This window comes from Amphiprion ocellaris, chromosome 15 (assembly GCF_022539595.1).
Source record: "Amphiprion ocellaris isolate individual 3 ecotype Okinawa chromosome 15, ASM2253959v1, whole genome shotgun sequence".
In the NCBI taxonomy this organism is placed as follows: Eukaryota; Metazoa; Chordata; class Actinopteri; family Pomacentridae; genus Amphiprion; species Amphiprion ocellaris.
The window spans coordinates 4,013,314-4,027,900 of record NC_072780.1 but is presented as its reverse complement, the minus strand read 5'-3'; the positions used below and the strand labels follow the sequence as shown (position 1 = coordinate 4,027,900).

At 41.8% G+C, this 14,587-nt stretch overlaps 1 protein-coding gene across 5 annotated transcripts in view; it reads right to left on the bottom strand.

The window, feature by feature from the left end:
- Positions 1-8,113: 8,113 nt before the first annotated feature.
- LOC111569694 (adhesion G protein-coupled receptor B1-like) overlaps positions 8,114-14,587 on the bottom strand; it is a 108,622-nt gene continuing 102,148 nt past the window's right edge. For 3 of the 5 annotated variants that reach the window (XM_035948937.2, XM_023271982.3, XM_023271984.3), the window contains 14 exons: positions 13,635-13,738; positions 13,401-13,503; positions 13,103-13,253; positions 12,921-12,990; positions 12,763-12,829; positions 12,585-12,670; positions 12,259-12,430; positions 12,050-12,145; positions 11,895-11,934; positions 11,131-11,753; positions 10,994-11,029; positions 10,782-10,886; positions 10,488-10,538; positions 8,114-10,254 (listed from right to left, as the gene is read on the bottom strand). In XM_035948937.2, the coding sequence (XP_035804830.1) occupies positions 10,057-10,254; positions 10,488-10,538; positions 10,782-10,886; positions 10,994-11,029; positions 11,131-11,753; positions 11,895-11,934; positions 12,050-12,145; positions 12,259-12,430; positions 12,585-12,670; positions 12,763-12,829; positions 12,921-12,990; positions 13,103-13,253; positions 13,401-13,503; positions 13,635-13,738 (1,902 nt within the window). In that variant the 3' untranslated portion in view covers positions 8,114-10,056. The remainder of the gene's footprint in view (positions 10,255-10,487; positions 10,539-10,781; positions 10,887-10,993; positions 11,030-11,130; positions 11,754-11,894; positions 11,935-12,049; positions 12,146-12,258; positions 12,431-12,584; positions 12,671-12,762; positions 12,830-12,920; positions 12,991-13,102; positions 13,254-13,400; positions 13,504-13,634; positions 13,739-14,587) is intronic. The other 2 variants (XM_035948938.2, XM_035948939.2) reach the window with 2 other exon arrangements.

Below are 14,587 nucleotides of genomic sequence, written 5' to 3'. Positions count from 1 at the left end.
ACATTTAGTGTGAACTCACATTACATTTGCATGGCTCCATTTAGCAGCCCTTTCTGTGCAGGCTTTTATGAATCCACATGTTTGGGTGTCATGCATAACGCCTGTAATCTGCGTCCCTCTACCAGTGCACCGATAATTTCACAAATGAGTGCTCCCATTAGAAATGTATTCATACCTCTGGGAGAAAGCATGTTGATATAATCACTGTACCTGAACCTTTTGTTGGGGATTTCAACACATATTATTGAGGTTACAGCACTGTGTTAGCGTGGAGTTACTTGAGCATAAGGCACTGAAATGGCAAACATGCTCCTTTAAAAAAAAAAAAACTTGTTCATTGCTGTTCTAAAGCAGAAGATCCAATAACCTTACATTTCTCTTAACCTTGATAGAACTGGTTTCATGCACCTTTTAAATGGAATAAACTGCAAACCTCCTGCAAGCTGGATTCTTTCACACCTCTTTGAAATTTAAGGATAATTTTGTGTTGTTTTCTGCGACTTGCAATTTTTAAAAATAAATTCTTGTGGTTATCTATCCTTAGTTCTGTTTGCATACTGATTAGACTATCTCATTGAATAAAGTTTGCACAATTGCATAAAAACTGCAATTCAAGGAACTGTAGGCTGCAATATTTTGTAACAATAAAGTTCTTGCTTTCATACATGTGCATTCAGCTCATCTACTTCTCAGGTTCTGCTGGTGCTGAAGCTCCTGTTGCTAATGGCCCTCATGAGCTGCCTGGATGCTGCCACTGTTGCCATGGCGACCATCGAGCAGATTCTTTGTGTTCTGTACATACAAGGTCTTTTGGCTCAGCCACAGTGGGAGACATTACCTACTGGAATCATAGGCAGCTTGGCAGTAATTTAAAGGGAAATAAACTAATTTAGCAAACTGACTGCAGGAGAAAGGATGCATCCAAAAACCTTCCCGCTAGCTCTTCTGAAAACAGTGAGATGACGGTCACTGTTTCCAAACTTGTCACATACCCTGCTGAATTCATTGGCACAAATGTGATAATGTGTAAACTTGTACAGTCACATAGTTGTCAGGAACAATTAGAAACTGTTAATACTCTGAAGTAAAGTTAGCAGCTCTTTTGGGCTGCATTTACACACAGTAAGTGGTGATTTGAGCTAAATGCTAATACCAATGTGCTAACAGAATCACAGTTATATCATAGCAATTCCTGAGCAAATAATGTTTCTGTGTATCATCTTTGATTAGCATGCTAACACTCACGGATTAGAACTGATTGCAATTTTGTGCAAACAGAATTTTTGATCTCTTCAGAGACATTAGAACTTAAAGGTCAATCAAAGGTTCACATGCCCCCATAGTGTATTTTTCAGCTGATAATACTGTAAAGATAGTCCATTTACTCTCTCCCCTTTACCCTCACCCCAACCAGTTAAGGTAGACGACTGCCCTCCCTGAGCCTGGTTCTGCTGGAAATCTTTTCATGTTAAGGTGCTTTCTCTGCCCTGTCACCAACATGCTGGCATTTTATCATTTAATGAACATTGCCAGAGTACGCCAGTTTCTCTCTCAGGCCAATGCAGAGGCACTCATTCATGCTTTTATTACCTGCAGGATTGATTACTGCAATGCTCTTCTTTCTGGTCTCCCTAAAAAGAATATATTCCAACTACAATTACTCCAAAACTCAGCTGCTCGAATGCTGACAAAGACCAGAAAGAGAGTTCACATTATACCATTTTTAAAGTCTCTGCATTGGCTCCCTGTGACTTTTACAATTGAGTTTAAAATGATTTTATTGGTTTATAAAGCTCTTAATGGTCTTGCTCCTCTGTATTTATATAACTTGCTTTTACCGTATAAACCCAGTAGAGCCCTCAGGTCTTCCAGAAGTGGCCTTTTAACAGAACCCAAAGTCAGAACCAAAGCATACGGTGAAGCATCTTTTTATTAGTATGCCCCTCGGTTATGGAACAGCCTGCCTGAAGTTCTGATGGTGACTTGTAATATTAATGCTTTTAAAAGCAAACTTAAGACCTACCTTTTTAGTGTGGCTTTTAACTAAATTTTTAATTTAATCTATTTCAGGTATTTTTATTTCATTTTATTTATCTTATCGCTTTAATTTGATCAATTTTATTTGTTTTGTTTTAAATGTAACTAATGATTGTGAGTTTGGGTGGCGTGTTTTTATCTTTGAGTGTAAAGCACTTTATGCTACATTTTCTTGTATGAAAAGTGCTATAGAAATAAAGCTATTATTATTATTATTGTTGTTGTTATCTCCAATCCTCTTGAGGACTCCCCCCCCCCTTCAAATCAGCAGCATATATACGTATTACAAGTCATAATTTAAATCTACAAAACAAATGCCTAAAGGGGTCCCACAGCTTCAGATTTATCCAAACGCATTTTTCAAGAAGTTGTACGTCTGGGGGATTTGATTCCCTGCAGGAGGAAGGAGACCAAGCGAGTGGTGTGCATGTCGCCTTCTACACAATCCTTTTAATAGCTGCAGAAACATTCCACTTACATTCCCAAAACCTGGTGGATGCAAGCAACATGGATATAAAAAAATATCTTCTCTTCACAAAGCAATGCCAGTTTTTCATGTTTCTCTAATAATCTTATGGTTTTGTCCCACTTTGAACTCTGTCCATGTGATTGTATGGTACAAAATGTTCTATTCACTTCAATATAAAAAACCCTCTGCATTCTGTCTGGGCCGGAAATATCATTAGAGTCCTACAGTCCAGTCAACCCCTGGGGTTAAGATACCATTTGAAAGTAGCCGACCCCCCAGGAAACCACTCTTAAGAGAATGGTGGCATTTAGCTATGACTCACAAACACAGCTGTAGTCCACCACACCTGGCCTTCTGCCATTCTGAGGTAAAGAGGCACTTGGGAGAGGAGGCGAGAAACCTTTTTTTTCTTCTTTCTTTACTCACAGTGATCCTTTATCAACCCTGATCGAGAAGGAAAATACAGGAAAAAGGTGTGTGTATATATAATCCGCTCATCATGCCTCCTCCGTGTGCTGAATCCCTGAGCACTGTGTGATTGCTTTAAACATGTATTCACATTCAAGAGATATTCTGCCTTCAGAAACAGACGAGCCCAAGGTTTAGGCGTCTCAGAGTCTTGCTTTCGGATCCGTTACGCTCTGGAAGACAAGAGTATCATTTGAGCTGAAGGACATGCTGTGCCACAGCTGAAAACAATGGATGTAGCTAATCTTCAGAGGAAGTTTTCTTCTTCAGCAGCGACTCGAATTTAGCACAGTTTTTGTGACAGTAAAAGTGTCAGAAAGGTGCTACGATATGCGATGATTTCAGATGTACCTCATAGTTTGAATATTAATACTGTATATATTTAATTCATGCTTTCAGTAATATAAATGCTAATATAAAGCCCACATTGTAAGTGACAGATATCCATCATAATATAAAAGGGTTAAGTACACAACACCACAAAAGCTGATGACAATTAGGAGGAATTTTAAATATCTATTGAAAAAAAAAATTAACCACTATGTCCATTATAGCAACAGCGTTTGATCATATCACATGATTTTCATTATAGAATGGAGTTTGTGTTATTGTCATAGAAATGAAATATTTAAATTTCATTTTCCTGAGTAGTTTAAGAAACATTTAAAATATCTACGGTATCATAGTCAGAGTACAATCTCCTGAAAGTGACTGTGAGCTGTGATTCAAAGCTCCATTTCTTACCATAATATGTACAAGATGCTGCTTTTACTGTGTCCTCACCTGCATATAAATGACCTGGCGTTACATAACAGCAAACCCACATGAAACTGATGTTTCCCTACTTGAGTGAGTGAGTAGGTGGGCTTTAACTGTCTCGCTCCACAATGTGTTGACATGGGTGTTCCGAGGATACTAATTGAAAAACACTGACTACTTCCAATGATTTCATCCATCCAACAGTTCAGTTGTGAAATGGTTTCTCTAATTACGGCTTCTTCCCAGTATCACATATAAAACGCCGCCTGTCAGTGTCATACAAACAACAGCATGTCAGCCGCACCATTAACGGTTTCATGCATAGACGCCCAGCGCTTTTCTTTACGTTTCCTGCTGTCCTCTGCCCAGCTTTTCTCCTTTTTGTACGGTTCGGTCTGTCAGAATCCCTGTCATTGTTTGGAATGAGATGCAGGCTTTTCATGTTGAACTGGAGCCAGTGTTATCATCATGATAGGTTTTTTTTTTTCAAGTGAGAGCACCTTGCTGGCTGCAGAACAATACTGGAAGTGGTAGAAAATGTAATTATTCTATAATAATTTTCTCAGCAATGTTTGCCAGTGTAACTTTAAAACGTCCGGTTGAAGTATCAGCACGTATTTAGTTTCTGAGGGATCCAGATAACTGCAGTATCTGAGAGAACTATGCAATTATATAAATAAAATCTGTATGTGGTAGTGAGTAAATATATATTGTACATGCACAAATCTGAAAAAAAGAATTAGCTGAATCACATACCAAACTGACATGCAGGGTTAATGAAAAGATAACCAAGCTGATCAGACTTCTTTCCCTGTATTTCATTTTCATTAAGCTTAATAGACGTATTAACGACAAGAGATTAAGACAATTCAGTGTTAACCTTTCTGCTCCTTCACACTCGATAATTATAATAATTTCATGTACTGCTGACGGCCATTAAGAGGACATTACTGGCTGTAGATAGATGTTCTTTCACTCCTCTTTGGGAGTTTAAAGACCCTCTCTTCTTTTCCCATCTTGAGGATTAGCATGTACTGTTTCTATAGCAACAGCCTTCAATTAAGAGACAGCCAGGATCTCGCTGTTAGCCAGCAAGGTGCTAATTGATACTGGATTACACGTCGGGTGGGGGTTGAGATGAGAATTGGAGGTTGTGAGTGTTTGTGTGTTTGAGGATAGGGGGTGGGCAGCCTCTGACAGCTTTTCAATGTTATTAGCATTGGGTGTCTGTCTTTTACACACACACACACACACACACACACACACACACACACAAACAATGCATCTGCATATAACTATTGTGATTTTGATTGGATTGGATTTGTTAATAGCTGATTAGGAGAGAGAATCGGTATCCTTATACAGTAGATATTAGGATGTGTGCGATAGTCTATTCGTCTTTAGAGCTGCATGCAACCTGTCTGTGTGAATATTTACACCTTTAGGTGATGAACATGATAAAGCAGGGGTGCAGACATCATTCAGCATTCAAGTTGTCTATAATGTGAAGGTAAATTAAAGCATTAAAATGTGTGTGTATGAGTCAACAAAGAGACAAATATACAGTATAGAAGAGTTATTATTACTCAAATTATTCAAATTTGAATCACATCTCAGTTATCTCTAAGTTGATACGCAGACTGTTTCCTTTTATGAACGATCAAATTTGTTAGAAAGGCCAGAATGAAAATACAGGTCCCGAAGTAGAAACTCAGTGTCACGACAGTGAATGCCCCCGTGATGATTGACACACAAGTCAGAAACTCTGTGAACAAAATTAAGTGATTGTGATTTCCAATTACTCTGAGAACATGATTCTAAAATAACATGTGAACACCAGACCTTTCTCAGTTTTGGACCTATAGGCGCTGCCTGTCTGCATGTCTGCATCATGGCTCCACACGATAAAGAACTACCAGAAGAACTGAAAAAATGTGATTCTGAGGCTTAACAAAGACAGAAAATAATGCAGGAAGATCAGTGATCAACTGGATGCCAGTAGAAACACAGTTGCAGCAGTAATGAGGAGGTATAGAAGCAGACGTAGTACCACTAATCAGAGCTGCAGTGGTTGTCCTAAGCACCACACCACTGTGCAGTCCACTCTCACAATCAAGCTCTGAAAAACACATGACTGAGTACTTTAGACTGTGCACAGGGTTGATCGGTGGAAATCAGAATTTTTGTAACGGCTCAGAGGGTTTGAAGAACTTTGCATTATGTCAACTTCTATGGACGGCATCCAAGTAAAACATTTTTGTGACACAAAACTGCAAGATTAAACTATTCTAAAAATGCATGAAAAGTAGTCTGATTAATATTGAGAGATGACACCAAGATAAATGTGCTCAGATGGGAATCAGCATATTTGGCATGAACTTGTCCCAACAGTGAAGCGCAGACATGACAGTGTGACATGAGGCTACATGAATTTACAGATGACACCATAAATGTCTGTGGATATACTAAAATACTGGCTCACAACATGACTAACATTCTGGAGAGTCTCGGCAGAAGAGGAATTTTCCAGCAGCATAACGATCCAAAGCACAATGCCAAAATCCCACAGGAGTTTCTAAAGAAGAGCAAAGTGAAAACTATGACCTGGCCTGGCATGTTGCCACCGTTTGGGTATTTTAAAGAGAAAGGCAGAACAACACACCCTCTTCAGCAAAAAGCAGCAGCTGAAAAAACAGTTTCTATAGAATGCCAGAACATCTCTCCAGAAATCCGTGAAACACTGGTGTTCTCAATACTGAGGAGAATTAAGCCTGTCAGCAAAGAAGAAGTTGGTGAAGATGCAAAGTATTGAAAAAACTTTCTGACTTTGAAAACTTATTGACTGTAGTTGCACTGAGTTTCTACTCAGGGGCCTGTATTTTCAGTGCAGTAGATCTTAGTTTTATACAACCGCTAATACTTCACTGTTCACTCTAGAGGTTTATGGTGTCTCTTTGTAGTCGTTTTGTGTCTCTTTGTAGTCATTTTCTGTCACTTTGAAGTCATTTTCTGCCATTTTGTAGTAATTTGCATCCCTGTGTAGTTACTTTGTGTCTCTTTGGAATCAGTTTGTGTGTCTTTGTAGTCGCTTTGTCATTTTGTAGTCATCTGGTTAATTTTTGTGGTAATTTTTTACATATTTTGTGTCTTTGTAGCCATTTTATGTGTCTTTTTAGTCATTTTGTGTTTCTTTGTTGTAATTTGTGCCTTTTGGTGTTCACTGTGTGTGTTTGTGGAACCTTGTTTCTAGCTATGGTCATTTTGTTTCTCTGAAATTACTATAACGTGATACAATTTAGAATCACTTGAAGTGTATTCTCTATTCTCTGTCTTTTTTTATTTACCTCTGTTCATTTTTTAGTCAGTCTGTCTTCTTACTCACTGATTGCAACTATCTGCAGCTCATGACAAGAAGAAGTACAGACGAACGGTCCCTGTGCACAGAACCTGCATAACTGTTTCCAACATTAGTTCTGTGAATCATCATTAGCAGACTGTGCAGACATTACACAGATGACTTTTGGTGAGAAAATAAATTAGCACGAAATGTTCCACAGAGCAGAAATTATGCATAAACCAGTGCATACCATGTGATGTGGCAACAAGCGTTAGAATGCAGTGAGAATTGCACCTACAGTAAAGTACGGTTTGCTCAGAAACCAGTATGCCCTCCAGGTGACCTCACAAAATGAGCAGTGCTCAACAAAAGGATGATGTAAATCTCCTTTTGCTTATGCCTTGCAGCAGAACTACAGCACACGGACTCAATTAAGACAAAAAACTGATTATGGAGAAGAGAAAAAGCAGAGTTGCAATACTGTAGGTGAAGCAGGCAAAACTAAATCTGTTGAGAACGTTTCCTATTTTTAAAAAGGTCAGAATCATATTCTGGCCTCTGTCAAATTTGTTTGTTTTCTCATTACTCAGCTTCACTTTTTTTTGGTATTGATTTGCCTCCCTGCATAGCATGAAAATAGATCAGAGCAGAATTACGCTTTTATCATCTTTGGAGATTGCCGTTTTATGTTCCTGCAAATCACATCTATATTTAGAGACTGAAATGTTTGCCAGAGACTTTAATGTGGCATGAGTTCAAAATCCATCTCTGTCTTTCTCTGTGCATATTGCAGCATTTTCCATTCGTTCCTTAGTTATTGTACCTGTGAGCTGTTATTTTTAGGTGCTGATTTGTTTTGTTCTGGGTTTTTAGAAATCACTGTCAGACAACATGCCAGTTTGACTCTATGGGAGAAATTGTTTGCTCATTTGCTCTGAATCTGATCATAGCAAGACTTGAGAGAATATGAAATCCAAAACTGTTCCACCATTATACTGTGTTTATCGTTTGTCATAAATCAAGGACCAAACTCTTCCACAATATGTAATATAGATGTGTTTTTATTAGAAATATGTCACATTCATTTTGTGCTGTGAAAACTGTACATTTACAGGAGGTAAAACAGAACATAAAAAACAACGTTGTGACAAGAAAGTACAAATGGGTATTCCATACAAGTAACTTGAGGTATGAATCGGGCTGGACAGAGAAATCTGAAAGGACAGGGGAACTGGCTGGTAGTACATACTGCTGAGTTACTGATGAGGTTACAGTAACACACTGTTACAGGAGAGATGAGGATCAATTACCCATCGCTACATAGCGAAGAGAGTAATGACAAATATCCTGAAGCACAGTTAGGAGATATTCATAAGCTATCATTCATTCTATATAATGTTTGCTTTATAGAAGCACAATTATCTACCTGTCACATAGAGCTCCAAATATGGAGTCTTGTGCTAACAAATCTCTAGTGAATAAATTCTTTGAATTACTAATACAGATTTGTTATACAATATTCTCATAAAGCATCTATATGCTCTGTAAATATGAGGAAGATGGTATAAAAGTTTTGAAACATTGGTAAGAAAAAACTCTGCCTAAATCATAGTATCAGTCTTGCTTGAGCATCAAGCGCCCATCATATTGCACTATTTCACACTGATGGCTAAAACACAAATGTGTTGAAGTCTCGAGGACCTGACGCTGCACAGGAAGTCAAATCAGCGCCAGGAGCCTCTGCTCAGTCCAAGAGTCCTGCAAGGCTGAGAAACAAAAGGGCGATGATGAAAGGTCACGCTGACCCTTTATATCCACATGTGCAACATGGAAGAGCCTGCATCTTGTGCCAGCTGAGAGAGGGGCTGTATGCCCCGCCTCCTCACGTTTCCATCCAGCGTTTCCCAGAGTGCACTGCTCTTCCTATGTGAGAGTCTGTGTTCATCCTGGTGCTGGTGTTTTGGTATCAAAGCAGAATACTGAAGGAACCAGGAAATGTTGGATAATTAACCACCACCTATGTTTTTCCCGATGCAGTCCATATGGGCTCACAACACATTATGGATGCACTAAATCCCTTTTTTTTTTGTTTTGAAGAATAAATCTTGTGCCTGACAGTCATGAGGGGAATGAAAAATCAAAACAAAGTCTAGAAACTCAACAAGAACAGAGCTAATCATAACATTAGCAATAATCACTGTAATAGTAATAACTATGGTGATAACAACAATGAGAAGCACTATCAGCATGATTAAGCTTGAGTAATATTCTCAGCATAGAGTCTCATTTTTGGCTCTGGAGTAGCAGTTCCAGGTGTGAAGTGGTGCAGACACAAAAACTGGAGAAAGTAATGTAAATAATAAGCTAATCCACTGCTCAGAAACAAAATGTATGCGCTCATCTAATAAGTGCAGAGTACTGGAGCATGAAACTGGTCCCTTATGCTCTCTTGCCTTGTCCTGTTTTGGAAGGTAACTTGGCTGGAAGAAGAATAGCCAAGAGTTCCGGCTGGTCCTCCCGAATAGCAGGGAGGACGCACCGTTTCAATAGTATTTAATTTTTTCTCCAATGTTGAGTTGAAGGAAAAAAGAAGCACAGACATGTCGACCACATCTTCTGAAACCCAGGCTGCAGGGTTCACTCCAAGTGAAGCGCTAATGGAACCACAGACAGTCCTGGTCCATGGACACCGCTGATTGCTCCACTAACCCTTTGACCTTTAGAGCACTCAGACAAGAGGTGCTGGTAAGTCCACACAGAGAAGCTACATTAAACATCACCAACACCTCCACTCCTCCTCCATCCCTCATTCTCTCCTTTCATTCCTGCTCTGGCTGAGGGTTTGAAGACATTGATTCTGGGACCTACTTTCTCACTTCTTCCCTCTCTTGGCTTCCGCCATACTATCCGTAAAGGATCCCAATCCCAAACCAAAAAGGTGACTAAGGTGAAATCAGGTGGCTTTCGCTAGCCTCCCTCCTCCCCCTCAGACCTCTGTCTGCAGGTCGATGATGTCCTGCCCCACCAGAGGGATGGTGGTGCTGCTCTTCTCCCACTCCACAGAATGCAGCTCCAGAGGCGAGGCAGCTAGGGGCTCCAGGTCTTTGCGCACCCATGCAGGGGGTGACTGTGGTATTCCCCGGACTCCCTCCCATGGCCTCTCCAGAGGAGCCTGCTGTTTGTCCTGTTGGATACAAAGAGGAGCCACTTTAGCACTGCTGTCACTCATGAGCCCTGAGCAACTCCTGATCTAATCAAAATGAAATGGGCTTCATCAGAGGTGATTTTTGCAATAATGGAAGTCATGTAGCTATTTGGGCAAAATGACTTTTCCTTGAGGCACGTGCAATGTCTGATGGTGTGTCTTATTTAGAGACTGTAAATTTTGAGACGGTGAGGTTGTATATAAACACTCACGCTGTGGTTCGTTTTGTCACTTCCTCCTGAAGACACACTCCATCTCACAGACTGTAAGAAGGAAGGAAGAAAATACATTCTTATTCAAATGACCTCGAGATATTGACAACAATAGTTCAATACACTATGTTGTACATTGTTTAATAAGGTCATTTTCATATCAGAGACTCTTTTTTTAGCAAGAAAACTGCCTCTCTGTTTCTGTTTTTGTTTACTCTTTATCTGTTACTCTGCATTATTTGAAAATTAATGTCAATGGAGATGGATGATGAGCGTAATATCACGATATGTTACCTTGCTGTCAGAAGCAGGAGACTCTCTGTCTTTCTCAGCATGATGTAGCTTCCTGTTAAGGTCCTGGAACATGTTCTGGTGGCGTTTCTTGGTGTGCATTATTTTCTACAGTAGAAAAAATTTTTTTTAAAAATTTGTGCGTGCTACAATTCATTTCATATGCATCACATGTGATTTATCATGTTTTCAGAGACTCCGCAAACAATATTTACCTCAAAGTCCAACTCAGCATAACGAGATTTCTGTCTCTGCAAAGAAAAAGATAGGCAAAGAACAGTGGTTTAGTTTCAGATACACATTAGAAGCACTGCAAAAGAATGCATAAAACAACTGTTCCATCTCCTCTTACCTCCAGGGAGCTCATGGAAAGAGTAGAGATCGTCTCACTCTTGGACATCATGGAGTTCATGGACTCAAAGGTGTTCTCCAGGCTGCTGTGGGTGATGTGGGACTCGCTGGACATGTTGTGGATGTTCTGGATGGGTGAGTCTCTCTCTGAAAACGACACGCTGACCTGGTCGGGGGGGATGGACTTCATCCCGAAGGCAGCCTGGGGCTCAGCGAAGGGCCCACCGAGGTGCATGAGTCTGGCCTGTGGGAGCTGCTCAACGCTGATGTTGTATTTCGTCGGGTCGTCTTTGGGCTTAGACCTCAGGGTGGAGGTGGTGTTGGGCATGAGGACGTAGCCGCTGCCATCGGGGACACCGCCTTCAGCCTGAACCCGAGCAAGATCGGCATCTAGCTGCTGGAAAAGCTCCCCTTCACACACGTACACGGGTTTCCCACAGGATGGGTCGACTCCTCCTGCCAGCCGGCTTTTCTCTCTCTTCAGGGTCAAGGTGTGGCTGGAGTATTCAGGAACAGCCTGCATGTGACTCTTGCTGGGGTTGGATGGCAGGGTGTGGAAGTTGGATCCCATGGGGAGAGGCAGCTGAGGAGGGGGCATCTTCTCCTCGGAGGAGCTCTTCATTCCTTTTAGGAGAAATTGCAAAAGAGAGTTGAAACTTTGCTTTAATAAATCAGAGGTTTTAAGTGCAACACTCAGAAATTTAAATGCAAGAGGGAAACTGGTTAAGGGGGAGAGAAGACAAAGTGGATGTACTAGGGGCTCACCTTGTCTGCTTGAATCTCCATCCTTTTCGTTATCAGACGGCTGATAAAAGAACAAAAAAACATTCTATCAGTGTTTAATGTATGCACATATTCATTTAGGACTAAATGCAAGAGGCACTCAAGACATTAAAAAGGCAATAAGCCAAGAAATTTACCATATGCTGGGTGTGGCCATTGTGATGGGAACTGCCAGAGTCTCCATTTCCATCGTCTTTGCGGTCAACTACTCTGCACTTTACTGCCTCTTGAACCTAATGGATGGACGGAAACTTCAGGAATATGTCCACTATGTTTTTGCAAACAAAGCAACTTTAATTTTTATTTGAATTCATTGTACTTTTTCTAATCTAATAGTTTTTCTTACCTCTCTACGCAGGATGCAGTGCACCATGACAATGATGAAACCCTCCAGAGAGTCGAAGACGGCGAAGAGGATCTGGAAGAGGGCAGAGCGGCGGTCGGTGATGGCCAGGACAGCAGACATCCAGGTGAGGGCCAAGAGGGGCAGAACCACACAAGAGCTCCACAGTGATGCCCTGCAGGGTGCGAAAAACAACAGAATTAGACACAGCTCCTGTTGTTTGATTGTGAGGCTTGATATCAAAGCAAACCATCAATAAACCTGTTATTGTACTGATGAGGGCGATAAGCACAATACTCCAGTGTTCAGAAAAGATCAATAGGACCTACCCGGCTCTCTCCTTCAGTTTCACGTCGGTGATGCCGTCCTTGGACACCAGTTTGTTGAAGACCAGAATACCAATCACCATGTTAACCTGTTTGCAAGGAAAAAAACGTGGATGAGACAACGCAAAAATGGCTAATGCATTTACAAACAGAATATGGATCTCCAAAGTCAGAAACGAACCAGAACAACAGCGGCAGCGGGGCCAACAAAAGAGTAGAGGAGTCCACCCTCAAGAGACAGCCAGCAGCTAGAAAAGAGAAGAAGAATATGAGGAGGAGTCTTCTTAAAATAAATGCAGAAACGGGAGAGAAATGCAAGAGTCCAAAGCTCAGACTTACTAGTTGACGGTGCCATATCCCTTAGCTTTGGTAAAACCCACAGACACAGCCACCACCAGAGCAGGAAGGCCTGCAAGACGGAAGATATGCAAAGTTAGAGCCTAATAGATAAAAAGCCATGGAGAAAACACAGGTGGGCGAAAAAAAAAAAAAGCAGTGAAGATAAAGACAGGTGCTCTTACCCCAACCCAAGCACAAGAAGCGCTTGCGGATGATGCGGTTGCGCAGACGACCAGTGACAGCCATGTAGGACTGCCAAGCTTCTGTCAGCACCCAGCAGAAGGAGGAGAGGAAAAAGAAGTGCAGGAAAGCAGCCACGAGAGTGCACACCACCTGTGGGAACCCAGAAGGAATGGAAGAAGGGAGATAGAGTGGAACGATCAGAAATCTGTGTCAGTGGCACTGCTACACCCAGAATCCCCAAAGCAGGAAAAAAACGGTTTAAGAGAGAGGTTAGGATTGGCTGGAGGAGTGGCATACCTTGTTGCGAGCCTGAGTTTGTCCGACAAGAATGAGGGCATTGGAGCATATAATGGAGAGGCAGAAGTTGATAAGGATAACGGAGCGCTCTGAGCGGATGTACCTGGAGTTTTGAAACGGGAGAAGGAAAGAATGAGTTTGGGGATGAACAGGCAGAGGAAAGGGAAACCAGAGAACACAGGGTATAATGTTAGAGGCTGACGGGGTCAGACGTTGCTCCTAGGGGTTACTTACTTCCACACGGAGACATAGATGATGATGAGGAGCAGCAGGGTGAGGGAGGAGACCCCACAGCCAACGATGAGAGTCACGGATGGGAGCAGTGCCTTGTCCATGATCTGCAGAAAAGAGACAAGACCAAACATACCTCTTAGAGCTGATTACAAACACACACATGCATTCATGCAGAGGAGAAACCAGCAATGAGACCCCCCCACCACACACACACACACACACACACACACACACACACACACACACACACACACACACACAGGATACAGAGCCTCTGGGTATGTGTGCTATCTGGAATAGCAGACAGCTCCCTGTAGGCAAACAGTTGAATGGCACAATCAGGCCATGGCTGAGGCAAGGTGACCCCAAGGTGAACATGTCAGAAAGATGGAACGGCAAACTGAACAAATGGTCGAGGTCACTGCGTTTCTCCAATGGGCTTTCGAGTCAGCAAATGAGGTGAGCAGGATTCACACATACATCTCTCCCCGTTAAGAGAGAAAGGGGGGGTTGGTTAATTGGTAGGGGCAGTTCAGGGGGGGTTGCTGTATTCAGTCATTAGTTGAAGGTGCTACAGCGGCCTTCTAATCACTGACAGACATTCTGTGTTCCTCCTTTTTCTCCCTGTTAGCTTTTTTTCTCACCATTTTGGTGTAGTTGTGCCAACTAACGGCAGCTCCTCGTCAATCCCCGGAGGGGTGAACAGGTGGACCATTATCACCTGTGCATTAATCTGCCACCACCTGCCCTTCTGATCTCTGACAGCAGCTTAGCGCTTGCCGCTGCCAGCGGCGGTGACCGTCCCATGTTTCAAACAGCCCTGGCACCGAACATAGGAGGGATTGTTTTTGTGCCTGTCTTCCCTGCTGCTCATTCACCTGGCGGGCCAACGGGTCACTGCTGCACACACAAATCTCAGCTGCTGGAGTCTTCGCAAAGCCCTGGCGCCTCAG